Genomic DNA, 27,080 nt, shown 5'->3' on the forward strand with positions numbered 1-27,080 from the left:
AAAACACAAAAAAATCTATAATATTTAGAGGTGTAAATGTCTCTAGGTGTCAGAACTATAAGATTATATAGTTTATCAAGTTATCCTTAGAGATGTATAGGGTCTCCAAGAGTCAATATCCTGTATAATTAATACATTCATTAAGAGAAAAGAAACATGCGAGAACAGAATGAGGCGTTTCACTGTAATTAATTAATAAAAATTAAGTTACTAAGTATAATAGCTCGTGTTAGCTTAAACAGACCAGTCTCCACAAACAGCACCCGTTCACGAGTATGACGCGTATCTCAGCCATCGCCTCCCTCAACCTTCATTCGGGGAAGTGGCGCAACAGTCCGTAATGTAACTAAAATCAAGTAAGTCGCCAGCCTGTCGGTATTCTACAGGTTGCACTTCGGGGAGTGTGCCCAAGAGCTACACGAGCTTATTCCACCGTCCCCATTCTACCATCGGACTTTTAGACGCACGGCCGGTTTCCATCCTTACTTGGTAGATATTCCACCAATTCGCACGAAGCGCTTTGCTTCTACTTTCCTTATGCGCACTGCCAAGGAATGGAATTCCTTGCCGGCGTCTATATTTCCGTGTTCTTATAACCCGGCAACCTTCAAATCAAGAGTGAACAGGCACCTTCTGGGCGAGCTCGCTCCATCGTAGGCCACGTCTACGCCTCGGCTAGTCTGTGGCCATGAGTAAGCCCATTCATAATAAAAAAAAAAAATCGCATGCGAGTTCGCACGTCTAAATCAGCCCTTAGGGTTGTCAGAAAATAAAACAGATTTAATATCCTAATTTTATTAAATATAAGTGTTATTACATAAGACTGGCCGGCGACTCCGGTATCTTGCCGTACTTGGTCCGCTTCCGGTTCCGCTTGGGTCCGGGCTGGCCGTGGTGCACGGTGTTGATGTGTATGCGCACGCACGAGTTGGTGGTGAACACGCGCCCGCAGATCGTGCACGGCACGCTGTTGCGGAGCCCGAGGTGCACCTGGAAACAAACAATTTGGTAGTAGCACAGAATGAGTAATAATAAATAAATAAATAATAAAATTCTTTATTTCAGGCCAATTTGCCCATAAATTGTTAGTTATGTAGGTACAGACTTACATTACTAGTGTTAGTAGATCTTAGGGCCCCCCCACATCTGGCGTCTTTCGAGCGTCGGCGTCTGTCGGCGTCGGTCCAGCGCTATGGAAAATGACGTCGCTGCGCAGTTGCGTCGACGCTGCGTCGACGTTGCGTCGACGTCGGCCATACAATTGTAGACGCCGACGCTCGAAAGACGCCAGATGTGGGGGGGCCCTTAACCTAGGTCTCACATATATTAAAATAGACTCATTTGGGGTCCTGGTACACCGGACGATGAGCAGACGCCCAGTGACTAAGAAACGGATAGTCCCATCTCTCCGCTATATCTACCAGCAAGCTGTTGGTGCTACCCCGCAGACGATACATTTGAGAGCTACCAAAGAGAAGAACTAAGAAGCAGTGGTGGCCGAGTGGATATGACGCCTGACTTTCAATCCGGAGGTCGCGGGTTCAAATCCTGGCTCGTACCAATGAGTTTCTCGGAACTTATGTACGAAATAACATTTGATATTTACTACTAGCTTTTCGATGAAGGAAAACATCGTGAGGAAACCTGCATACATCTGCGAAGAAATTCAAAGGTGTATGTGAAGTCCCCAATTCGCATTGGGCTAGCGTGGGGACTATAGCCCAAGCCCTCTCGGGCATGAGAGGAGGCCTGTGCTCAGCAGTGGGACGTATATAGGCTGAAATGATGATGATGATGATGACTACCAAAGAGAATTTGAAATAGAGAGTTACTGTACTTCCTTTAAGAAAAATTAGCTAACTTAAGGTTTTAAGGTACTTTCCCTTTAGGGCTCATTACGTATAGTACCTACTTATACCTTACCTTACACAGTCTTAGAGGATATAACCAACGGAGACGCCATGTCTAAAATTTTCGGTACAAAATAGTCTGCCGTTTTTTGCGGGGGAGGGGCACATCAAATGTATAGGTACGTCATGTCAGATAAACGTCAGTCCATACATATGGTTGACATGTGGTTGACCATTGGTCGCCTATTTTCGACAGAGGGTAGGGGAGGGCAAAAACGACCCACTTTCAGAGCATGAGATATGAAAAATAAAAATAAAAATTCCACCTGTATATTGATGTATAGAGACAGCAGGGGTATCATACTCACCGCCTTGTGATGCCGCTTGAGGTTGGACTTGATGCTGAAGGCGAGCGGGCACTCGGGGCACTGGTGGGGCTTCTCCCCCGTGTGCGACCGGATATGCCACTGTACACAAATAAAATGCTCAAGTCTTACTCTGAACGCAACCCGCTAAGCACTGAGCGGACGGCCGGGCGTGCCCCGGATTGCGGGATTCCTTAAAATATATCATTGTTATTTTTAACAATAAAAAGTTGTCGAGTTCGATCAAATACTTATTTACGATACAAGTGCGGAGAAGAGGAATTACCTATTCGCACGTGTATCGTACAATGTTTTACAGTACATATTTTAACTTTTGGCATACGCACGAAAAGTGTTATTCTACGCACTAGTGCTGGAAAATAGGACCATAGTTATGTACTGTGAAAAATATTAAAAATGAAACCAGTCAAGTGCGAGTCGGACTCGCGCACGAAGGGTTCCGTACCATTACGCAAAAAACGACAAAAAAAATCACGTTTGTTGTATGGGAGCCCCACTTGAATATTTATATCATTTTTAGTATTTGTTATGATAGCAGCAACAGAAATACATTATCAATAAACCGGACAAGTGCGAGTCGGACTCGCGCACGAAGGGTTCCGTACCATAATGCAAAAAAATAAAACAAAAAAAAGCAAAAAAAAACGGTCACCCATCCAAGTACTGACCACTCCCGACGTTGCTTAACTTTGGTCAAAAATCACGTTTGTTGTATGGGAGCCCCATTTAAATCTTTATTTTATTCTGTTTTTAGTATTTGTTGTTATAGCGGCAACAGAAATACATCATCTGTGAAAATTTCAACTGTCTAGCTATCACGGTTCGTGAGATACAGCCTGGTGACAGACGGACGGACGGACGGACGGACAGCGAAGTCTTAGTAATAGGGTCCCGTTTTACCCTTTGGGTACCGAACCCTAAAAACTGCTTACATCGAGCGCTCGTTTGGTGGAGAAACTCTTGGGGCACTGGCGGCAGGCGTGTGGCTTCGCCGTCTTGTGGTCTCGCTTGTGGTACCGTAGCGAGGTTCGACTCTGCAAATATTCGGGAATATTAGGATGCAATTTTTTTTCAATAGTCCAACTTTGCAACCAAATACTAACTATAGTCCGTTTTTTTTAGCATTAGAAAGAACTTCGCAGAAGTAAGCTTGTGGTTCCAAATCCGGCACTTTTAGCGGTAATAATTTGAAGTAAATTATATGTATTGACCATGCTACATTAGATAATTCAATAATTATTAACAATTAAAGAGCCTGACAAAAACTGTACGCTTGCTTCTGTGGAGTTCTTTCTAATGCTAAAAAAAACGAACTATAGCTTTTTTGAGGTTCATAAGCGCATTGTAATATGCATACTTGTATAATAAACTCTCTTTATCTTTATAAATAATTTAATTTATGAAATGGGTAATAAATAATTATAAAATTAATAAGTTTTTGGTAAAAATTTAATTTTTGGTACAAGCATTTATCGCTGACTGTACTTTTCTTACGACAAACAACTAATACTCATCGAGACAATTCTGAAAACCCCTAACACAATTAGGTTGCGTTGTTTCATCACAGAGTTCCTATGGCCACCTCCTGTCTCCATCATCAGATCAGCTCAATGACACCATAATATTGCATCGTCATCCGATTTATATATGCATGCAAAATTTCAGCTAGATCGGAAACCGGGAAGTGGATCCAATTTAAGTTGCATGATTTGATTACAGACAGACAGGCAGACAGACAGACAACGGTCAGGTGAAACTAAATAAAAGCTTGTAATAAATAAAACCCTACGCTATATCCTCCTAAGGCCCAGCCATATAAATGATAAAATACAGAATTTGCCACTGAAATTTGAACCTTTAGTGCAAGGAACAGAGTTGATTTTGGTTTTGTTTGAAAATTGAATGAAACAAAACAATCGCGACTCTGTTCCAATTGAATATGATTTAAATTTCGTCGAACTGAATAAGTACTATAGGTAGGACCTTGGGCCTTATGAGGCTATGCCAAAAATGCCTTACATCATTTTGGAAAAGAGCTGCTATTTCTTCGAACTGCTGGATCGATAGCTATTAACACATTCAGGGCCAAGAACCCGACTGTCGGGTACATTGTTCGTAGCGACTACGCGCTACATACGGCGAAGCCGTGGCTACACGCTACGAGCGTAACCCGTAGCACTTAGTGGAAGTAACTAAGATTACTAAGAACTACCGCAATAGGCCACGCGGCGCTGAAGGGCTGGTCGAGTATGATAGAGAGGGAGCAGTACCGGCAGTATCCGTCCGCACTGCTCGCACACGAACTGCCCCGGTACTAGAGGCTCGCGGTGGAGGGTCCGTCTGCCGGCGGCGCTGAAGGGCTGGTCGAGTATGATAGAGAGGGAGCAGTACCGGCAGTATCCGTCCGCACTGCTCGCACACGAACTGCCCCGGCACTAGAGGCTCGCGGTGCAGGGTCCGTCTGCCGGCGGCGCTGAAGGGCTGGTCGAGTATGATAGAGAGGGAGCAGTACCGGCAGTATCCGTCCGCACTGCTCGCACACGAACTGCCCCGGCACTAGAGGCTCGCGGTGCAGGGTCCGTCTGCCGGCGGCGCTGAAGGGCTGGTCGAGTATGATAGAGAGGGAGCAGTACCGGCAGTATCCGTCCGCACTGCTCGCACACGAACTGCCCCGGCACTAGAGGCTCGCGGTGCAGGGTCCGTCTGCCGGCGGCGCTGAAGGGCTGGTCGAGTATGATAGAGAGGGAGCAGTACCGGCAGTATCCGTCCGCACTGCTCGCACACGAACTGCCCCGGCACTAGAGGCTCGCGGTGCAGGGTCCGTCTGCCGGCGGCGCTGAAGGGCTGGTCGAGTATGATAGAGAGGGAGCAGTACCGGCAGTATCCGTCCGCACTGCTCGCACACGAACTGCCCCGGCACTAGAGGCTCGCGGTGCAGGGTCCGTCTGCCGGCGGCGCTGAAGGGCTGGTCGAGTATGATAGAGAGGGAGCAGTACCGGCAGTATCCGTCCGCACTGCTCGCACACGAACTGCCCCGGCACTAGAGGCTCGCGGTGCAGGGTCCGTCTGCCGGCGGCGCTGAAGGGCTGGTCGAGTATGATAGAGAGGGAGCAGTACCGGCAGTATCCGTCCGCACTGCTCGCACACGAACTGCCCCGGCACTAGAGGCTCGCGGTGCAGGGTCCGTCTGCCGGCGGCGCTGAAGGGCTGGTCGAGTATGATAGAGAGGGAGCAGTACCGGCAGTATCCGTCCGCACTGCTCGCACACGAACTGCCCCGGCACTAGAGGCTCGCGGTGCAGGGTCCGTCTGCCGGCGGCGCTGAAGGGCTGGTCGAGTATGATAGAGAGGGAGCAGTACCGGCAGTATCCGTCCGCACTGCTCGCACACGAACTGCCCCGGCACTAGAGGCTCGCGGTGCAGGGTCCGTCTGCCGGCGGCGCTGAAGGGCTGGTCGAGTATGATAGAGAGGGAGCAGTACCGGCAGTATCCGTCCGCACTGCTCGCACACGAACTGCCCCGGCACTAGAGGCTCGCGGTGAAGGGTCCGTCTGCCGGCGGCGCTGAAGGGCTGGTCGAGTATGATAGAGAGGGAGCAGTACCGGCAGTATCCGTCCGCACTGCTCGCACACGAACTGCCCCGGCACTAGAGGCTCGCGGTGCAGGGTCCGTCTGCCGGCGGCGCTGAAGGGCTGGTCGAGTATGATAGAGAGGGAGCAGTACCGGCAGTATCCGTCCGCACTGCTCGCACACGAACTGCCCCGGCACTAGAGGCTCGCGGTGCAGGGTCCGTCTGCCGGCGGCGCTGAAGGGCTGGTCGAGTATGATAGAGAGGGAGCAGTACCGGCAGTATCCGTCCGCACTGCTCGCACACGAACTGCCCCGGCACTAGAGGCTCGCGGTGCAGGGTCCGTCTGCCGGCGGCGCTGAAGGGCTGGTCGAGTATGATAGAGAGGGAGCAGTACCGGCAGTATCCGTCCGCACTGCTCGCACACGAACTGCCCCGGCACTAGAGGCTCGCGGTGCAGGGTCCGTCTGCCGGCGGCGCTGAAGGGCTGGTCGAGTATGATAGAGAGGGAGCAGTACCGGCAGTATCCGTCCGCACTGCTCGCACACGAACTGCCCCGGCACTAGAGGCTCGCGGTGGAGGGTCCGTCTGCCGGCGGCGCTGAAGGGCTGGTCGAGTATGATAGAGAGGGAGCAGTACCGGCAGTATCCGTCCGCACTGCTCGCACACGAACTGCCCCGGCACTAGAGGCTCGCGGTGGAGGGTCCGTCTGCCGGCGGCGCTGAAGGGCTGGTCGAGTATGATAGAGAGGGAGCAGTACCGGCAGTATCCGTCCGCACTGCTCGCACACGAACTGCCCCGGCACTAGAGGCTCGCGGTGCAGGGTCCGTCTGCCGGCGGCGCTGAAGGGCTGGTCGAGTATGATAGAGAGGGAGCAGTACCGGCAGTATCCGTCCGCACTGCTCGCACACGAACTGCCCCGGCACTAGAGGCTCGCGGTGCAGGGTCCGTCTGCCGGCGGCGCTGAAGGGCTGGTCGAGTATGATAGAGAGGGAGCAGTACCGGCAGTATCCGTCCGCACTGCTCGCACACGAACTGCCCCGGCACTAGAGGCTCGCGGTGCAGGGTCCGTCTGCCGGCGGCGCTGAAGGGCTGGTCGAGTATGATAGAGAGGGAGCAGTACCGGCAGTATCCGTCCGCACTGCTCGCACACGAACTGCCCCGGCACTAGAGGCTCGCGGTGCAGGGTCCGTCTGCCGGCGGCGCTGAAGGGCTGGTCGAGTATGATAGAGAGGGAGCAGTACCGGCAGTATCCGTCCGCACTGCTCGCACACGAACTGCCCCGGCACTAGAGGCTCGCGGTGCAGGGTCCGTCTGCCGGCGGCGCTGAAGGGCTGGTCGAGTATGATAGAGAGGGAGCAGTACCGGCAGTATCCGTCCGCACTGCTCGCACACGAACTGCCCCGGCACTAGAGGCTCGCGGTGAAGGGTCCGTCTGCCGGCGGCGCTGAAGGGCTGGTCGAGTATGATAGAGAGGGAGCAGTACCGGCAGTATCCGTCCGCACTGCTCGCACACGAACTGCCCCGGCACTAGAGGCTCGCGGTGCAGGGTCCGTCTGCCGGCGGCGCTGAAGGGCTGGTCGAGTATGATAGAGAGGGAGCAGTACCGGCAGTATCCGTCCGCACTGCTCGCACACGAACTGCCCCGGCACTAGAGGCTCGCGGTGGAGGGTCCGTCTGCCGGCGGCGCTGAAGGGCTGGTCGAGTATGATAGAGAGGGAGCAGTACCGGCAGTATCCGTCCGCACTGCTCGCACACGAACTGCCCCGGCACTAGAGGCTCGCGGTGAAGGGTCCGTCTGCCGGCGGCGCTGAAGGGCTGGTCGAGTATGATAGAGAGGGAGCAGTACCGGCAGTATCCGTCCGCACTGCTCGCACACGAACTGCCCCGGCACTAGAGGCTCGCGGTGCAGGGTCCGTCTGCCGGCGGCGCTGAAGGGCTGGTCGAGTATGATAGAGAGGGAGCAGTACCGGCAGTATCCGTCCGCACTGCTCGCACACGAACTGCCCCGGCACTAGAGGCTCGCGGTGCAGGGTCCGTCTGCCGGCGGCGCTGAAGGGCTGGTCGAGTATGATAGAGAGGGAGCAGTACCGGCAGTATCCGTCCGCACTGCTCGCACACGAACTGCCCCGGCACTAGAGGCTCGCGGTGCAGGGTCCGTCTGCCGGCGGCGCTGAAGGGCTGGTCGAGTATGATAGAGAGGGAGCAGTACCGGCAGTATCCGTCCGCACTGCTCGCACACGAACTGCCCCGGCACTAGAGGCTCGCGGTGGAGGGTCCGTCTGCCGGCGGCGCTGAAGGGCTGGTCGAGTATGATAGAGAGGGAGCAGTACCGGCAGTATCCGTCCGCACTGCTCGCACACGAACTGCCCCGGCACTAGAGGCTCGCGGTGGAGGGTCCGTCTGCCGGCGGCGCTGAAGGGCTGGTCGAGTATGATAGAGAGGGAGCAGTACCGGCAGTATCCGTCCGCACTGCTCGCACACGAACTGCCCCGGCACTAGAGGCTCGCGGTGCAGGGTCCGTCTGCCGGCGGCGCTGAAGGGCTGGTCGAGTATGATAGAGAGGGAGCAGTACCGGCAGTATCCGTCCGCACTGCTCGCACACGAACTGCCCCGGCACTAGAGGCTCGCGGTGCAGGGTCCGTCTGCCGGCGGCGCTGAAGGGCTGGTCGAGTACGATAGAGAGGGAGCAGTACCGGCAGTATCCGTCCGCACTGCTCGCACACGAACTGCCCCGGCACTAGAGGCTCGCGGTGCAGGGTCCGTCTGCCGGCGGCGCTGAAGGGCTGGTCGAGTATGATAGAGAGGGAGCAGTACCGGCAGTATCCGTCCGCACTGCTCGCACACGAACTGCCCCGGCACTAGAGGCTCGCGGTGCAGGGTCCGTCTGCCGGCGGCGCTGAAGGGCTGGTCGAGTATGATAGAGAGGGAGCAGTACCGGCAGTATCCGTCCGCACTGCTCGCACACGAACTGCCCCGGCACTAGAGGCTCGCGGTGGAGGGTCCGTCTGCCGGCGGCGCTGAAGGGCTGGTCGAGTATGATAGAGAGGGAGCAGTACCGGCAGTATCCGTCCGCACTGCTCGCACACGAACTGCCCCGGCACTAGAGGCTCGCGGTGCAGGGTCCGTCTGCCGGCGGCGCTGAAGGGCTGGTCGAGTATGATAGAGAGGGAGCAGTACCGGCAGTATCCGTCCGCACTGCTCGCACACGAACTGCCCCGGCACTAGAGGCTCGCGGTGCAGGGTCCGTCTGCCGGCGGCGCTGAAGGGCTGGTCGAGTATGATAGAGAGGGAGCAGTACCGGCAGTATCCGTCCGCACTGCTCGCACACGAACTGCCCCGGCACTAGAGGCTCGCGGTGCAGGGTCCGTCTGCCGGCGGCGCTGAAGGGCTGGTCGAGTATGATAGAGAGGGAGCAGTACCGGCAGTATCCGTCCGCACTGCTCGCACACGAACTGCCCCGGCACTAGAGGCTCGCGGTGCAGGGTCCGTCTGCCGGCGGCGCTGAAGGGCTGGTCGAGTATGATAGAGAGGGAGCAGTACCGGCAGTATCCGTCCGCACTGCTCGCACACGAACTGCCCCGGCACTAGAGGCTCGCGGTGCAGGGTCCGTCTGCCGGCGGCGCTGAAGGGCTGGTCGAGTATGATAGAGAGGGAGCAGTACCGGCAGTATCCGTCCGCACTGCTCGCACACGAACTGCCCCGGCACTAGAGGCTCGCGGTGCAGGGTCCGTCTGCCGGCGGCGCTGAAGGGCTGGTCGAGTATGATAGAGAGGGAGCAGTACCGGCAGTATCCGTCCGCACTGCTCGCACACGAACTGCCCCGGCACTAGAGGCTCGCGGTGCAGGGTCCGTCTGCCGGCGGCGCTGAAGGGCTGGTCGAGTATGATAGAGAGGGAGCAGTACCGGCAGTATCCGTCCGCACTGCTCGCACACGAACTGCCCCGGCACTAGAGGCTCGCGGTGCAGGGTCCGTCTGCCGGCGGCGCTGAAGGGCTGGTCGAGTATGATAGAGAGGGAGCAGTACCGGCAGTATCCGTCCGCACTGCTCGCACACGAACTGCCCCGGCACTAGAGGCTCGCGGTGCAGGGTCCGTCTGCCGGCGGCGCTGAAGGGCTGGTCGAGTATGATAGAGAGGGAGCAGTACCGGCAGTATCCGTCCGCACTGCTCGCACACGAACTGCCCCGGCACTAGAGGCTCGCGGTGCAGGGTCCGTCTGCCGGCGGCGCTGAAGGGCTGGTCGAGTATGATAGAGAGGGAGCAGTACCGGCAGTATCCGTCCGCACTGCTCGCACACGAACTGCCCCGGCACTAGAGGCTCGCGGTGCAGGGTCCGTCTGCCGGCGGCGCTGAAGGGCTGGTCGAGTATGATAGAGAGGGAGCAGTACCGGCAGTATCCGTCCGCACTGCTCGCACACGAACTGCCCCGGCACTAGAGGCTCGCGGTGCAGGGTCCGTCTGCCGGCGGCGCTGAAGGGCTGGTCGAGTATGATAGAGAGGGAGCAGTACCGGCAGTATCCGTCCGCACTGCTCGCACACGAACTGCCCCGGCACTAGAGGCTCGCGGTGCAGGGTCCGTCTGCCGGCGGCGCTGAAGGGCTGGTCGAGTATGATAGAGAGGGAGCAGTACCGGCAGTATCCGTCCGCACTGCTCGCACACGAACTGCCCCGGCACTAGAGGCTCGCGGTGCAGGGTCCGTCTGCCGGCGGCGCTGAAGGGCTGGTTGAGGTGCTTGCGACGGTGGTGGAGGTCGTACGCGGCTGCACTTGCGAACGTGGCGTTGCACTGGCAACATTAAAACTATATTAGTAAATGGTACATTTCATTTATAACTGTACATCATCAGTGTCAGAGTCGGACCAAGAAAAGTCTGCAGCGGATTTGATAGCCGTTCAAATGTTATTTTAAACGTCAAACTTCTATGAAATTATGACGTATAAATAACACTTGCACTGCGTGGGCTATCAAATCCGCTGCAGACTTTTCTTGGTCTGACTCTATTTCTACTGAGAATCACGAGCTTTTTCGATCCTAATAGGAGAAAAAAAGTACCAGAATTTCTGGTAAAAAAAATGTAAAAAGATTTTGGAAAAAAATATATTTTTGGTTCAAGCTTTTATCGCTGACTGTACTTTTCTTTTAAAAGGCAACTAGTACAGTCACCTGCAATAACATGTTACTCTTCGAAGGCCGCAAAAATATGTGACACGCTCTTATGGCTCTACAAATAAGTAGTAGTAGTAGTAGTAAACTCTTTATTGTACAAAAAGGCATATTAAAAATAACATACAATTAGCAAGAAGTACAAAGGCGAAATTATCCCTTTGAGGGATCTCTTCCAGTTAACCTTTGAGTAGATGAGAGGAGAGAGTGAAAAGAGGGTGACAAATGCAGCAAAATGTACAACAAGGTACCAGAAAGATAAAGGATATAAATACATACAAAATTTATAGGATAAACATACATATATTACACAAAAAGGAATAAGATCGTGACAGTTGTTGCGGCCTTCAAAAAGTAACATATTATTGCAGGTGACTGTACTTATCGAGACAATTCTAACAACCCCAAACAGTCCAAACATAAGTTTGCGTTGTTTTATCACAGAGTTCCCATGGCCAGGTGGCCATGTCCTGAGAGGTCCCGGGAGGTCCTGTCTCCATCATCACATCAGCTCCATGTCATCATAATATTGCATTATCATCCGATTTACATATTATGTATACATCATTTCAGCTCAATCTAAAAGTGAGTGAAATTTAGCATTTTCGTGGCATGTCAGAATGATAGGTAAGGTTCGCAAATCAATTAATTCACTTTCGAGTATTTGTACTTAGTATTTGGTACCTAGTATTTATAATGTGAAATTCCAACTCTACCAACAAATATAAGTATGAACAACAGTCATAATGACGCATGTCAGCTATTTATTTGCTTTTTAAGTGGCCACTTCAGTGGGCTATCAGTCATCCTTCGAGCAACACCGGCTTCCGACACGTCGGAAGGGAGGGGCCCAAGCGATATCTCACAGTACAAATCTTTCTGCCATTTTTCGCGGGGGGAAGGTGCACACAGTCGCACTTCTCACACACTTACATACAAAATCCAATCAGAGGCCCTACCGCGAACCACGTTCGACGTGTTGCCTCTCTATGGCACTTGTAAATTCATACGTAAGTGTGACAGGGAGGCAACACGTCAAACGTGGTTCGCGGTAGGCCCTCTGTAATGACGACACAAATACATAGAAAATGACACACGTCAAAGACAATTCTTGCAAACCTCGTTCTCTTTTTGTGTACGGACGAGTGACTAGTGTCACAACACGCACACTAACACATTTTCGTTGAAGTATGTCATTGTATTCTGAGAGATGAGAAGTCGGATTTGTCGCTCGACGGATCCGCAATTTGTACTGAGCGAGCAAAATCGATAAATCCAACAAATACTTGAGACTAAACTATAATAATTGTATTTAAATGTAATTAAACGTATGATATGTAAAAAAAAATATTACATGTGAAATGTAACACTTTCTTTTTGTAAATTTGATGTCCCCGACCTCTTTTTATAGCAAAAAACCGAGCAAACAGGCATTTATGTGCAGCAGTGTTCACGCGCGCATCTGGACTCGGTCTAGTGAAAAATCCAAGTGCAACTAGTTTTATTACCCGCGCTAGATTAAATTGACGCGCGAATCTTGTACCTCGGCAGAGGGGAAATAGTGCGAATGCCGCCTCCCTTCCGTGTTGCTCGAAGCAGTCATCACTTCAAAGAGTATTTACACATTAAAGATGAATAAATGATAACGGGTAACTAATTTAATTAACTATGTTACAAATACTAGGTACATTATAATACTCGTAAGTTAAGATTTTTTTGTAAACCTTACCTTGCCCTCAAACTGCCCCTATAGTCCGACGTTTGATAATAACGTATATTATATAGCTGGCGGTAAGGCTGGTCAAACTGATCTTGTCACCTTGTCAGTAAAAAAAGATACGAAATTCAAATTTTCTATGGGACGATATCCCTTTGCGCCTACATTTTTCAAATTTGCCGCCTTTTTCTACTGACAAGATCTGCTTGACCAACTATACTGACCTCTTCACACCGATGCGTCTCAGCCGGATGCATCTCCCCCACATGCTTATTTAGCGCCTCCTCGCTCGCACAGTTCTCGCCGCACTGCTCGCACGGCCGCAGGTCTCCGTGCTCGCCGGCCGTGTCCGTGTGTCTGTTCAGAGCTTCGACGCTAAGGAAGGTGGCTGGACAGGTCTCACACTTGTACTGGTCCGGTTTGACGCTCTAGAAAAAGACATCCAATCAACAAACATTCTAACAGGACACATAAATAATACTACCGTACAGAAATGACACTTCCTACAAAACCGAACCAAAACCTTCGAGCGACCGCGCCGTACCTTTGGCCCACAGGCAAAACATTCACCAGACTGAGCATAGTCGCGCTACCCCCTCTGCCACGCATACGGTAATTTTATGTTCGAGTCGAAAGTGTCTTTGTGTGACGTCCGTGTCTTTGAACGGACCAATCACGGCACGGGACTTCGCTCACCTCGTCCCGCGCACCCCCGCATTTTTGGCATCATCGGTTGCATGAAATAATTGCTCTAAACCCGGTCTAGAGGATTCCTAGTCTATGCTTTGGCCTAGATCCTCGAGTAGATGGCGATACTTCTTGACATTTAACAAATTTAACACATATCAATGAAAAAACAAGGATCAAAAGTCAAATGGCGTTTTAAAAGTTTCAATCATTTGTGTCGGAAGATCGCAGTAAATGTACTGACTACATAATTTACTTTGACAATATTCCTCTAGTCTATATTCTCTTTGTAATCATCATTTTCGTCGTGTTGTCCCGGCATTTTGCCACGGCTCATGGGAGTCTGGGGTCCGCTTGCCAACTAATCCCAAGAATTGGCGTAGGCACTAGCTTTTACGAAAGCGACTGCCATCTGACCTTCCAACCCAGAGTTACAGGCCTTATAGGGATTAGTCCGGTTTCCTCGCGATGTTTCCTTCGCCGAAAAGCGACTGGTCAAATTACAAAATATCGTACATAAATTCCGAAAATCTCATTGGTACGCGCCGGGGTTTGAACCCGCGACCTCCGGATTGCAAGTCGCGCACTTTGAGCCCCATCTACCCGACGAAGGTCTCGCCGCACTCGTCGCATGCCACATTCAATGCGGGGTGCACCACGCACGTGCGATAGATACGTAGAATGTGTAACACCCTGTATACTATACCTTAGCGTGCATCCGTTTCTTGTGCATCTTGAGGCCCATCTGTCCGACGAAGGTCTCGCCGCACTCGTCGCATGCCACATTCAGCGCGGGGTGCGTCACGCACGTGCGACAAATACGTAGACTGTGTAACACCCTGTATACTGTACCTTAGCGTGCATCCGTTTCTTGTGCATCTTGAGCCCCATCTGCCCGACGAAGGTCTCGCCGCACTCGTCGCACGCCACATTCAGCGCGGCGTGCGTCACGCACGTGCGACAAATACGTAGACTGTGTAACACCCTGTATACTGTACCTTAGCGTGCATCCGTTTCTTGTGCATCTTGAGCCCCATCTGCCCGACGAAGGTCTCGCCGCACTCGTCGCATGCCACATTCAGCGCGGGGTGCGTCACGCACGTGCGACAAATACGTAGACTGTGTAACACCCTGTATACTGTACCTTAGCGTGCATCCGTTTCTTGTGCATCTTGAGCCCCATCTGTCCGACGAACGTCTCGCCGCACTCGTCGCATGCCACATTCAGCGCGGGGTGCGCCAGCCGCACGTGCGACAAATACGTCGAACTTTTACTACAGGAAGATAAGTATGTGTTACGTATGGTAGGCGTATAAGTATGTCGGTAATTACACATTTGGAAATCAACCAATCTGCTATGGATCTCAGTCTTTTATTAATTTAATAGTATTTTTTAGTCGCATTGAAAAAAATGAAAATAGTTTATTGTATAAAATTAGACATACAGTAAATCACGTCCCTGAGTCCTGATCTAGGAAACCCTGTGTTACAGGACCCAGTTTCGTTACTTATACTAGTTTCTTTAATCTATATACCTATTGGTAGGTACAAATTGTACAGAGAGTTACACTGAAACTTACAGATAGCTATTATGCCTCTTTTAACATGTATATTGTTTTTATTTGTGAACTGCGTGTGTACGAGTGTTTGTTTATTTGTTAGTGTGTGTATATGTATATAATGTGTGTGTGTGTGTGTGTGTATGTGTTAGTGTGTAAAAATGCATACTATAATATTTATGATAAGGAAGTATTATTTCAATGTTATGCATTGATAGCAAAGAGTTATGTTTTGTCAAAGGAAGGTCGAGTGTTAGAAAAAAAACGGGCCCCTCTAGTTTGACAGCCGAAACATATGGCGTACTACAGCGCCATCTGTTTTGTAGTAATTGAATTGTCAATTTTTTATCTCGCCGTCTCGATTAGCTGTAATTCGAAGCACGAAATTCTTTAATGCCTTTACACGTCTTAACCTTTTCGACGCTGTGTCAAACACAAAAGCTGTCACGCGGTCGCCACGTCACCGAAGTGTCTAAATTAAAAGGTCTATGTTGCTCTGTGGTCTGTGACCGATTAATCAGTCTTTGGCGTTGAACCTGCGGTGTGGATATATCGGTCATTGGCGTCCAAAAGGTTAAGTGGCATCGTTTTAAAAATAAAAGCGACACTGCCCCATTCAATTGGAGGTAATTTCTACTAGATAGTACTGATGGCTCTGTGACCTGTAGACCTCGCGATATTTAAATAAAATAAAAAGTGAAATATAAATAGATAGTTCAGTCGTTATCACAGTGAACTATTATCATGCCGCGATCAGAAAGGGATTAGAAATGACAGATTTCCATACACTTACGTCTAAATCAATATGGATTGACAGCTATCTCAATCCCTTTCTAATTGCGATTCAGTAATAACAATGGTCTTAAGACCCACCATATGTCATTTTCGAATTTTTAATTTGAACGTTATTCAATAAGTAAATAAGAACGAATTTCGTTTGTTTTAAGAGCAATGAAACAAAAGAAATGCTACTTTATTTGGTTCATCAAAGGATCAAATTAGATTGCACGAATATGTATAACGTCCATTTAATCTCAGGAGGTTAAGCGCCAAAGACGCTATTGGCGCTTACGTCTTTTATGAAAATATCCGCATTTTGAACCATTTCCAAAAACTGAATCGACAAAAAAAAATATTTCATCATAGAATCTCGTCACAGAATTTCACGAGAATCGGTTGAGAACTTGAGAATTGCAATCTGTAGAGAACACCTGGAAATACGAAAGCAATTTGCCCGAGTTAAAACAGAGACCTTCGTTAACGCTTCGGTCAATTAGGAGCGTGGGTCGCTTAAGGATAAAGATAGGCAATATAGTCATATATGTACTGACCGATGTATGTGCGTCAATTCTTGGGATTAGTTGCCCAGCGGTCCCCAGGCTCCCATGAGCCGTGGCAACCTGCCGGGACAACGCGAGGAAGAAGATGTACTGACCTGAAGCTCTTCCCGCAGTGCTGGCACTCGAAGGTCTTGCCAACATGCATCTCGTGGTGCTGCTTCGCTTGATGCCTGCGCACACACCCTGAACGTCTTCAAATTGCATAACTTATGGGCTTCATTTTATTATAGAAACTCTGTATCTTATTTCCATTGCTATGATAATACTTTAGTATTTTCTGTTAATTAAAAAAACTGGGCAAGTGCGAGTCGGACTCGCGCACGAAGGGTTCCGTACCATAATGCAAAAAAAGGCAAAAAAAAAACGGTCACACATCCAAGTACCGACCCCGCCCGACGTTGCTTAACTTCGGTCAAAAATCACGTTTGTTGTATGGGAGCCCCACTTAAAAAATTATTTTATTCTGTGTTTAGTATTTGTCGTTATAGCGGCAACAGAAATACATCATCTGTGAAAATTTCAACTGTCTAGCTATCACGGTTCGTGAGATACAGCCTTGTGACAGACGGACGGACAGCAGTCTTAGTAATAGAGTCCCGTTTTACCCTCTGGGTACGGAACCCTGAAAAGATGCTATTATAAAATACACGTGTACATTAGATTTAATCGTATGAAAGCGAGCCTATTGCCTATTTATTAAATATAAATAAATTGGTGTTGATGACTGATTTGAATAACCGAGTCCTGGAGCTACACTCCTTAGAGAAAAAATAGTAGGCAATGCATCTTCTAAGCCTTAGAATCTAAGGAATCTCCTACTGTGCGCGTGTATGATGCTTTGTTTCGTGAAACGCGTGGCGCATATTTCGCAAGCATATGGGCAAAACCATACACCTGAGAAGTCTGCGCTCTAAAATAAATACAAATGACAGCTTATATCATTTTTTTTTGCACTGATTCTGTAGAGGAAACTGCATTCCTTGCAGAACTACTTGAGTTGATACGTGACCTAGTGGGTGTACCAGGCGAGTTGCTTCGTTAAGCACACGGCGCATGTTTCGCAGGCGTAAGGTAAACCCATACACCTGAGATGAATGTTGCGTTCGGTTACTACGACAGAAGTGGCGCCGGTAACTGCCCTATCCGTGTGACCTTTGTTTCCTGAAGGTAATATGTCAACTAACCTGGTTCTAGAGACGAAGCTGCACTCCTTGCAGAAGAACTTGAGGCGGTGCATATCCTGGTGTGTGTGTCGTATGCTTTGCTTCGTAAAGCGTACTTTACATATTTCGCAGGGGAAATTGCCTGCGCTCTGAAAAGAAAACACTAGTTTTCAAAAATATAGCCTAATAAATAATGTAATTACCTAATATAATAAATTGCTCATAGAGCGAGTACTTAGGGTCACTAACCTGAGGTTAAGCAGTTAAACCATTCATCCAGTGTCAAATTGTACTGGTACCTAACCATGGTAACTCCAGGTTTAACCGGTTAACCTCGGTTTAGTGGGATGGTGTGCGTAAGATTTTCCAATAGTATTTATTTATTTAGATTTTTACTCACCGGGCTGTGCCTGGTGCGGTGGTTGTTATAGGCCTCCTCAGCCACGAAGCCCTTCCCGCAGTCCTCGCACTGGAACGCGGACTCCTGGTAGTTGGCGGACTCTTTGCGCATTGCGATCTCCTCCAGTTGATCTTCCTGTACACGTGAAAAAAGATAATGAGTATTTACATCAGAGTAGTTATTGATGGCTGCTCTTCGGCCATTGACGCCGGTGTTCCTCAGGGGTCTGTTCTCTCCGCAACCCTTTTCCTGCTCCACATTAACGACATGCTGCAACCCAGCATTGTAGGTTATGCAGATGACAGTACGGTTGTTGAGAGATATTTGGCTAGTGCAGGGGACAGCAGGGAGGATATACGTTCACAGAGAGAGGCCATGGTTGAGCGAATGAACTTGACCCTTAGTCTCGTTTCCCAGTGGGGTGATGACAATCTGGTCACGTTCAATGCCTCCAAAACGCAGACGTGTCTATTTTCCGCAAAACGGAGTCCATTCGACCTGACTCCTTCTTTCCGGGGTGCATCTGTACCTATTGCCGACAGCCTGGAACTCCTCGGCATGGAGCTGAGTTCAGTCCTCAGCTTCGGCAGCTTCATTGAGTCTAAAGCACAAACTGCGGCCAGAAAGCTGGGCGTCCTAAATAAGGTGAAGCGATACTTCACACCTGGACAGCTTCTAACACTTTACAAAGCTCAAGTCCGGTCGTGTATGGAGTATTGCAGCCACCTGTGGGATGGCTCAGCTAAATACCAACTCGCCGCTTTGGACTCAGTAGAGCGCAGAGCCAGGAGGATGATTGGCGACAAGAAGCTAACGGCTAAGCTTCAGTCTTTGGTCCATCGGCGGAAAGTCGCCAGCCTGTCGGTATTCTACAGGCTGCACTTCGGGGAGTGTGCCCAAGAGCTACACGAGCTTATTCCACCGTCCCTATTCTACCATCGGACTTTTAGACGCACGGCCGGTTTCCATCCTTACATGGTAGATATTCCACCAATTCGCACGAAGCGCTTTGCTTCTACTTTCCTTATGCGCACTGCCAAGGAATGGAATTCCCTGCCGGCGTCTATATTTCCGTGTTCTTATAACCCGGCAACCTTCAAATCAAGAGTGAACAGGCACCTTCTGGGCGAGCTCGCTCCATCGTAGGCCACGTCTACGCCTCGGCTAGTCTGTGGCCATGAGTAAGCCCATTCATAATAAAAAAAAAAAAACATCGAAAAAGTATCCATTAGCAAAAGTTACTGATTTTGAAAGTTTTGTTAAGTCTTAGAAAACATCGTTAGATGGCGCTAAACACTGTTTAGTGGTAATCTAATGGTCAACTTCTAACAACAATGTTACCTTAAACTGCTGAGTAAATATTTTCTTATGTGTACACATTTCATGTGTGTGGTGGTGATCAAAAATCGTGTGTTCAAACTAAAAATTCGATCAGAGGTGAAACTCAAAATCAAGAGGTGAAGGACAAAATTGCATGTTAACACCTATTTCTGTACCTACCACATTTCTAGCAAATACATTTTATTTTATTTATTAAAAACCCCTTAAAAGTTTATAACATAACATTAATAACCTCTTCTTACTTACCTTGCTTAAGGTGACGACATGAACAGAATACATGGTTTCAAACGCGGCCATCGCAAACTCCGGCAAATACCCATTAGCTGGATTCCTCCTCTTAATCTTTAACTCTTTCACCGGCTTCTCTTTAACCTGTTTCACTTTCACTTGCTTATCTTTCTTCTTAACTACCTTCTTAGCTTTAGCTTTCACTTTCTTCTTCAGGCTTTTAGCTATATTTTCTAAGCTTATATCATCATTATCATCATCAATGTCTACATTGTCTACACCATCATCAAAATCTACATCATCATCATGAATTTCTGTTTTAATCTTTTTCTTTGAAGCCTTCCTTTTTCTTTTATTATTATCATTGTCATCAATGTCAGTAACAACAAATACTTGTTCCAACTTGTCCTCATTAATCTCTACTTCAATTTTGAAGTCGGTTTTCTTGCTGTCATCTGTGATCTCGATGTCTGGTTCATTTTTAATTTCTTCAGGGGGTTTGACGTCGATGCATTCGACAGTTTGTACCGGGTTGATGGTCAGGTTTGGGAGGAGTTTGTGTGATGCGCGATCTATCGTGCGGATGTAGTCTGTGTCCAGCTGAAAGTGGATTAATCGGATAAAATAAATTTATATACAAAATAAAGACGTGACTATGATTTTCAAAGTAAAACTCATTTATACCTACTTGTTTTGTTACGTATGGATTAAATTGACATAAGGGGTCATCCATTAATTACGTCACACCAATTTCTAGGTTTTTTGACCCCTCCCCCCCCTTGTCACACTTGGTCACATTTGGCAAACCCCTCCCCCCTAGTGTGACGTCACATTTTTTCTACGAAATCGCCAAATCGAATTAAGTAAGTACCTAAGTATTATTAATATTTTATCAAAATATTTTTGACGATATAATATTAGTAATTTTATAACCCAAAACTCCTTAGGAAAGAAAATTAAACGATTAAAAACTATTTTCGTTTTAAAAACTTGTTATTTAAATGTACAGCGAACTAAATAATTTAAATAAATTTTCGGTTACTGATGAAGTTAAAGTGACGTCACAAAGTTTGTGTCTCCCCCCTCCCACATGTCACAATATATCACATTTTCTTGACCCCCTCCCTCCCCCTAAACGTGTGACGTAATTAATGGATGACCCCTAATTAGAAAAAAAACTGTAACTCACAAGTGAGTCATATCTTTTTTTTCAGAATCCATAACTTAGTTATATTTTAAGGCGCGGTGTGTAGTAAAATGCGCTTTTTTGTAACCATATTTACAGACTTTTACAAGGATTTCATGCATTATTTTCTAGTATGTAGAACTTTAGTCCTTGAACTACGTTATTGCTTGTCAGAAACACAATGGCTCATTATTTTCTCGATTGAATCTTAAGTTGAAAACATGCTTAAAGCTGTCTTTTGATCCATATTTTAGAAGTACTACGACGAAAATGGATATGAAACTTACCACATTCGATAGCTTTTAAGTAAATCTTCGTTTTTGCTGGTCCTTTTATCGATACGTTAATCTTTTCATTCATAATTTTATGAATTCAACTTTTGCCTACTAAATTACACCCTACGCGGCAATACCTTGCGCCCATTCCCCGCGCCAGTACGCCCGTGGCCACTGCCAGCGTCGGACCTATGCTAGTTTAGTGGACGTTTCATAAAATGGGTAACCACTGTATAAATATGCAAATATGTTATACACACAATGTTTTTCAACATTCTTACGAAGAAAAGCAAAATAATTCTTAATTACTGTGACATTTCAGACATTCGCCCGTCATATTGTCATTTTATAACAAGTTGGGAAGCAAAGGCACACACCCATCTAACCAATCCGGAATTCAGTCACGATTGATAAATTGTGTAAACATACTTTATTAAAGGCTATTTCAAATTGAATCATTTTTAAACATATGTGTACGGGATTCAAATACCTATGTGGGAGTGTTTAGTGTATGGTGGTACCTAACCATTTCACCGCTTTTAGTTTCCGAGTTACCTACATGCGTTTTAAGGGAAGTGGTCGAAAAATGCCTAAAATGGTTTTGTGTTTAATATTAGGTAAGGTAGAAGTACTAGTGCTCGACATGGGTATAGTGTATAGCTTTCAAATAGAGCTCGATGGCTAATCCTATTGTCTATTTGTTAAGTAAAACCGCTCATGCCACGTGTCACAACCACCTGCATAAAAAATACGTACTCCGGTTACTGAGTGCGGCGAGTCGAACGCTACAGAACCAGTCTAAAATGTGTCATCGAGATGACACAAAGGCGCGTTATCGGAGAGCGCACCTACACTGGTTTTTTGAGCGTTGGCCTAGCCGGCGCTCAGGTGCCAAATAAAATAATTAAACCCTTTTTTGCACGTAAGTAGCACGTGCGGTTTTACTTAACAACAGACAATAGGATTAGCCGTTGAGCTCTATTTGAAAGCTACACACTATACTTTATGTCAAAGTAATATAGGTTAAATTTGAACGGCGACGATCTTTCTGTATTCAAATTTAATTCTTGTCACTTTGACATAAAGTGCCCGTGTCGAATACTAGTGCAGCGTTGAGCACTAGTACTTCTACCTTATTTCCGCCAAGTCCGTACCGTGCTATATGGAAATTTATTCCAAAAAATGCTGTTTTTATATACCACACTGGTGGCAAGCCAACATACGACCCGCATTCACCATAGCCTATGGACGCCTGCAGCTACGGGGATGTAACACATCATGCCAAATGTTGATTGATTTTATATAAAATAAAAGTCCTAATATATAAAATAAGCTTTCATAAGTAATAGTTACTGATTTTTAAAAAGCGCTTTTCAATAAAAAGACATGTCTAGATCGCTTACCTTCTTTCAAGTACTTTCTAATGCTTAAAAAAACGAACTACAGTATTCTTCCTTATTTTCAATACCTAATTGCCCGAAATTGACTTCTAGAATTAGACCAAGTCTGCGACGATTTTGATTGCACACGCAGTGCAAGTGTTAATCATAATTTCATGAAGGTTTGTCGTTCAAAATAACACTCGCACTGCGCGTGCAATCAAAATCGTTGCAGAATTTTCTTGGTCTAACTCTATTATATTTTTAAGGTAAGTACTTAAGTGCTAATTTCTGTCTCATAGTAATTGGGTATAATTTGTTAAGGTAGTTTGTCGGGGTATATTCTCATATTGTATATAATTTCATTAAGCACTCATTATATTACGAATTTGCTAATAAACCTTATTCGATATTATTTGCCGGAAAAAATCCCGGAACTGACAAATCAGAATATTCAGAATACCGATGGCGCCAGAATAAGGATGTAGACGTGCTGCGCGGGAATGGTGCGGCGGGGCGCGCGGGGCGCCCGCCCGCCTGTTCTACCACTCGTCTGCTTCACCCCCTCGGAAACATAAAACTCAACTATAAGAGCGCCTTAAGCATGATAGCCAATAAGTTTGATTGTCCGCCTGATGTGCCAAAGGACCAAATCACTTTTTTCTGTTATTATTAGTAAACTAATATGTAGATTAAGTTCAAAACTAACAATATGTGAACCTAATGTTGTCTGTAATATATAAATTCATTCATTCATAACTCCCGCGGAAACTATATAGGCCTTTGTATTTCAGTACACCTGCATGAAATAATCTTTTTCAAGCAAGTGTGTTGAAATTTAAATAAGCTCGTAAGACCCAGCATATAAAGTTTTCATATTTTTAAATTTGAAACTTATTCTATACGTAAATTGGAACTAATTTCGTTTTTAAAAAGCAATGCAACAAAACAAATGCTGCTTTAATTGCGTCATCAAAGGTTCAAATTAGATTGCACGATTATGTACATTGTAATGTACATTTCGTCGGGTGACAAGCAAAAGTCACTAAATATCACCACAAGTTCATAGCCATAGTCTAATAAAACATGGTCTTCTCTTCCCAGAGTGACACAAGCCTTCGTCACAATAACATGGCCGCTATACAGGGTGGAAAGATAAGTCGGGCCCTGGAGGGAAACTACCTTAAATCCTTAAGCTGGCTCATTTTACTAAAAGGAGACTTTCCTTTATTTTTAAAAAGAAACAAAACTGTATTCAAAGTATTTTTCTTTTTTTGTTCAATTTGGCTTGTCAAAAAAATCTTAAGTACTAAATATTACATTTTATGGATATTTTGTACGACAGACGAGTGTAAGACCTAATGTTTCTTGGAGAAATGTTATCATTAACATTAACTGTATCGACTAGTAGAATAAAATTGGGAGTTTTTATTTTTTGGAATTTTTAGTCGGTTCGAGTCCCGGGCGAGGCAATCGAGTTATAGAAAATCTTTGAATGCAGTTTTGTTTCTTTTTAAAAATAAAGGAATGTCTCCTTTAAGTAAAATGAGCCAGCTTAAGGATTTAAGGGAGTTTCCCTCCAGGGCCCGACTTATCTTTCCACCCTGTATATAGAGCCATCGCATATTATCATATAGCGCTGTCACATGATGATGTAGGCTTGTGTCAGTCAGGTGACCTAGAAAAGACGGGAAGAGAGTACCAGGCGGAGTATATTATTATACCATGTTCATAGCCATAGTGAACCATATTAGTACTAAAAGAAGGTCGATTTTTGTTTATTTTTTTTTAGTAATTAGTGACGTTTGCTTGTCATCTGACGATTTAGTGTCAGGAGGTTAAACAGACCTCGCCCTGATGCTCCTTGGAGTTGAGACACAGCTGGGCGCGGAAGCACTTGGTGCGGAAGGACTCGCAGCGCAGCAGCTGAGCGCTGCAAAAGCTGCACAGGTGCTGTGGCCCGTCCTTGTAGACCTGCAACCATTGGCTGATTAAACTGCGACTGTGGCGCGCCAGACCAGACAACCAGGCACATCGTGGATCATCATGTGATGTGTGTGTGTGTGTGTGTGTGTGATGTGTGTGGATCATCGTGGATCGTGGTGGTGGGTGGATCGTGGAGAATGCCTTTAGGCATTAAGTCCGCCATTTGTACTTTTTATTTGTATTTTCTGCAATAAAGTTTAAGTTTAAATGCTCCAAGAGATGCTTTTGTATAGCCATGAAAACATTCTAGGGATCTACTGGCCACGAACCATCTCAAACGTCAGACTATGGCAGATGATGGAACAGAAACACATAGGAAGGGAAATCCTCGAAAGGAAATTGCGTTGGATCGGACACGTGCTCCGTAGGCCGGACAGCCATCTGGTCAATCAGGTTCTCCGCTGGCATGTGGCTGGCAGTAGGCGGTCGGGGAGGCCTTGTACTACATGCAGGCTATCAGTTCAGAAGGAGGCTGGCTCAACTGGACTCGGCTGGAAAGAGCTGGAGGTAGCCGCTCAAGATTGTGACAAATGGAGGATTCTTCTGCGAGCCCTATGTCCCTAATGAGGGATAACAGGAATGCATTGTCATGAAAATATTACATGCGATAACTGCGGAAGCCGGGGAATGGCTATCAAACTTAGATATATAATATCTCGAAGACAATAAACTTTAAAGTAAATATGGGATACTATATTGCTTAAAGCCCTTGCTGTTAATATGATAAGCTACAAAAAACATTAGAAAACTAAAGGATTCAGATCGAAGGTCATTGGCGTGGGGGAGCCCCTTAAACTATAGACGTACACATAATGTTAATGTTATCTTTGTAAATTGTCAATAAAGCCATATGATAAAATAATAATTGGCTGGTAGTATAACAAGAATTTCTTAAAATGTGGCGTGACGCCTGCACCACTTGCAACACCTGACTTGACACTGACAAAAAAAAATTAAAATCTTGACACCCGAACTTTGTATGAAAAACTGCATACACTTTTTTCATTGCTTCAAACAAATAGTAAATGGTACATTTGTTTAAAGCCTCTAGATGACTTACATAAGTACTTGAACAACTACTACCCTAGCTACTTAGGCTACCTTGCCTACTAGTCAAATCAGCTTCTTTTTTAGAACTGTCAAAACTTTGCTAATATGGAATTTATATGAAAACGACGACAGTGACATCACAGTGAAGTCACCTACTGTTTGTATTTCTATTTGATTTATTAAATAGTAATTGTGTCTAAAAATAACTGCTGTCTGTGTTTTCCTAATAATTACCTGGTGCTTTATTTCATGCATGGTGTGAAATCATTTATTTTAAGTAGAGGAAACTTCCATATTCTTTTTATAAACTGTCAAAAATAGCCAATTGTTATACAGTCTAACAGTTAGTTCTGTAACTAGTAGTAGTTGTTCTGTACTAATGTAGTGTAAATGTATGAGATAATAGTTCCCTTATTGTATCCAGATTTGCTTTCATTTATAGAGAGACATAAGCTGCTAAAGTAGTAAAAAATTACATTAGGCCATTTTGTAAATTATGTTGGTAAACTGTTTTATTCACTTGACCGTCCGACGATAGCATAGTATCCGAAAAAAATATGCTCTTAACCGTCCGCGGGAACCTTACTATCCAAAGGAGTGGAAGAAAGATTTGATTTCAGAGCCATCTAACGGAATATTTCGGCATTATTTACTAATTCTCTTGATGCGACAACATAGCCTAACTAAATAGTTAGCTCTAAAAAAATTTAGATGGCAGTGTAGTTATAATTTCTGTAGAAACTTGTGAATGCGCTGCGCGGGGCGTGCGTCGCTAAAAAACCCCGGACGGTTGACAGGAAAACAGTCTCACAGGCCGGACGGTTGAGTGGTTATACTATAGGTCGTTTTTTTTAGCATTAGAAAGAACTTGCAAGAAGGTAAGCGATCTTGATATGTCTTTTAATTGAAAAACGCTTTTTAAAATTTAAAAACTATTACTTATTATGAAAGCAGAAGAATATAAATGATTGTATCAGACTCAACTGTTATTTAAATATGTTTTAAATTGTATTATTTAATGTAATAAAGGTGTTATCATCATTGTATTAGACTCATAATTGTTACATATTTGCCGTAACTTATTTATAAAATGTGTTTTTCAATTAAAAGACACATGAAGATTGTTTGCCTAGTTTGTATTAATACCTATAAGTATTAAGATTATGCACTCCTTCTAGTAATAGTAACTTTATAATATGTTTAATTATCGTAGTTAATACTTACAAAAGTCCCTGAGACGCGGTAAAAGGCTTCAGCGAGTCTGTATTCATGTATGTTGTAAAGTCTCGCGTCTGTCGCGAGGCAGGCGCGGCAGCATAATAACGAATCATTGCTTAGCGATAAATCATGTATCATATCCATTTTGCCACTTAATCTAAGCTTTTAGTTCAAAATAAATCCAAGGAACAGATTAGTTTTCTTATTTATCGCAGCCTACATTTCTAAAAGAGGAAATAAAGCGATAATTATACTCTGCATACAACATTACAACCATTTATTGATGTCAATGACAATTTGACAGATGCATTGCGTTCGGAAATTTTTTTATAGCTGTAAATGTTCAGCCATAATAATAATGCTCGGCCTGTTGTGTTCGGCATCCATTTATGTTCTTTGATCCATATAATAAATTTGGCCAGCTAATCGGCAAATAATGGTATTTGATACATTTTGTACCTTGGTTTAACCAAGAGTTCTCACAGAGATTGCAGAGAGTGATCGTTAGTTATCATTTGGTTATGCTCGACAAAAACAATTTTCGAACGATTGAAATTTGACAGCACCAATGACAGCTCTCGG

General features: G+C 46.4%; 1 protein-coding gene across 1 annotated transcript; it reads right to left on the reverse strand.

The window, feature by feature from the left end:
• Positions 1-813: 813 nt before the first annotated feature.
• LOC134677268 (zinc finger protein 729-like) lies at positions 814-26,758 on the reverse strand. The gene is made up of 36 exons (XM_063535698.1): positions 26,505-26,758; positions 24,093-24,218; positions 19,423-20,004; positions 17,836-17,970; positions 17,457-17,584; positions 16,368-16,442; positions 14,518-14,647; positions 12,911-13,114; positions 10,436-10,591; positions 10,315-10,404; positions 10,073-10,162; positions 9,831-9,920; positions 9,589-9,678; positions 9,347-9,436; positions 9,105-9,194; positions 8,863-8,952; positions 8,621-8,710; positions 8,379-8,468; positions 8,137-8,226; positions 7,895-7,984; positions 7,653-7,742; positions 7,290-7,379; positions 7,048-7,137; positions 6,806-6,895; positions 6,564-6,653; positions 6,322-6,411; positions 6,080-6,169; positions 5,838-5,927; positions 5,596-5,685; positions 5,354-5,443; positions 5,112-5,201; positions 4,870-4,959; positions 4,628-4,717; positions 3,169-3,270; positions 2,219-2,317; positions 814-990 (listed from the first exon to the last, which is right to left on the reverse strand). Exons 1-36 carry the CDS (start codon positions 26,640-26,642, stop codon positions 814-816), a joined length of 4,212 nt encoding a protein of 1,403 aa, XP_063391768.1. The 5' UTR covers positions 26,643-26,758.
• Positions 26,759-27,080: the final 322 nt, after the last annotated feature.

This window comes from Cydia fagiglandana, chromosome 26, assembly GCF_963556715.1.
Source record: "Cydia fagiglandana chromosome 26, ilCydFagi1.1, whole genome shotgun sequence".
NCBI lineage: Eukaryota > Metazoa > Arthropoda > Insecta > Lepidoptera > Tortricidae > Cydia > Cydia fagiglandana.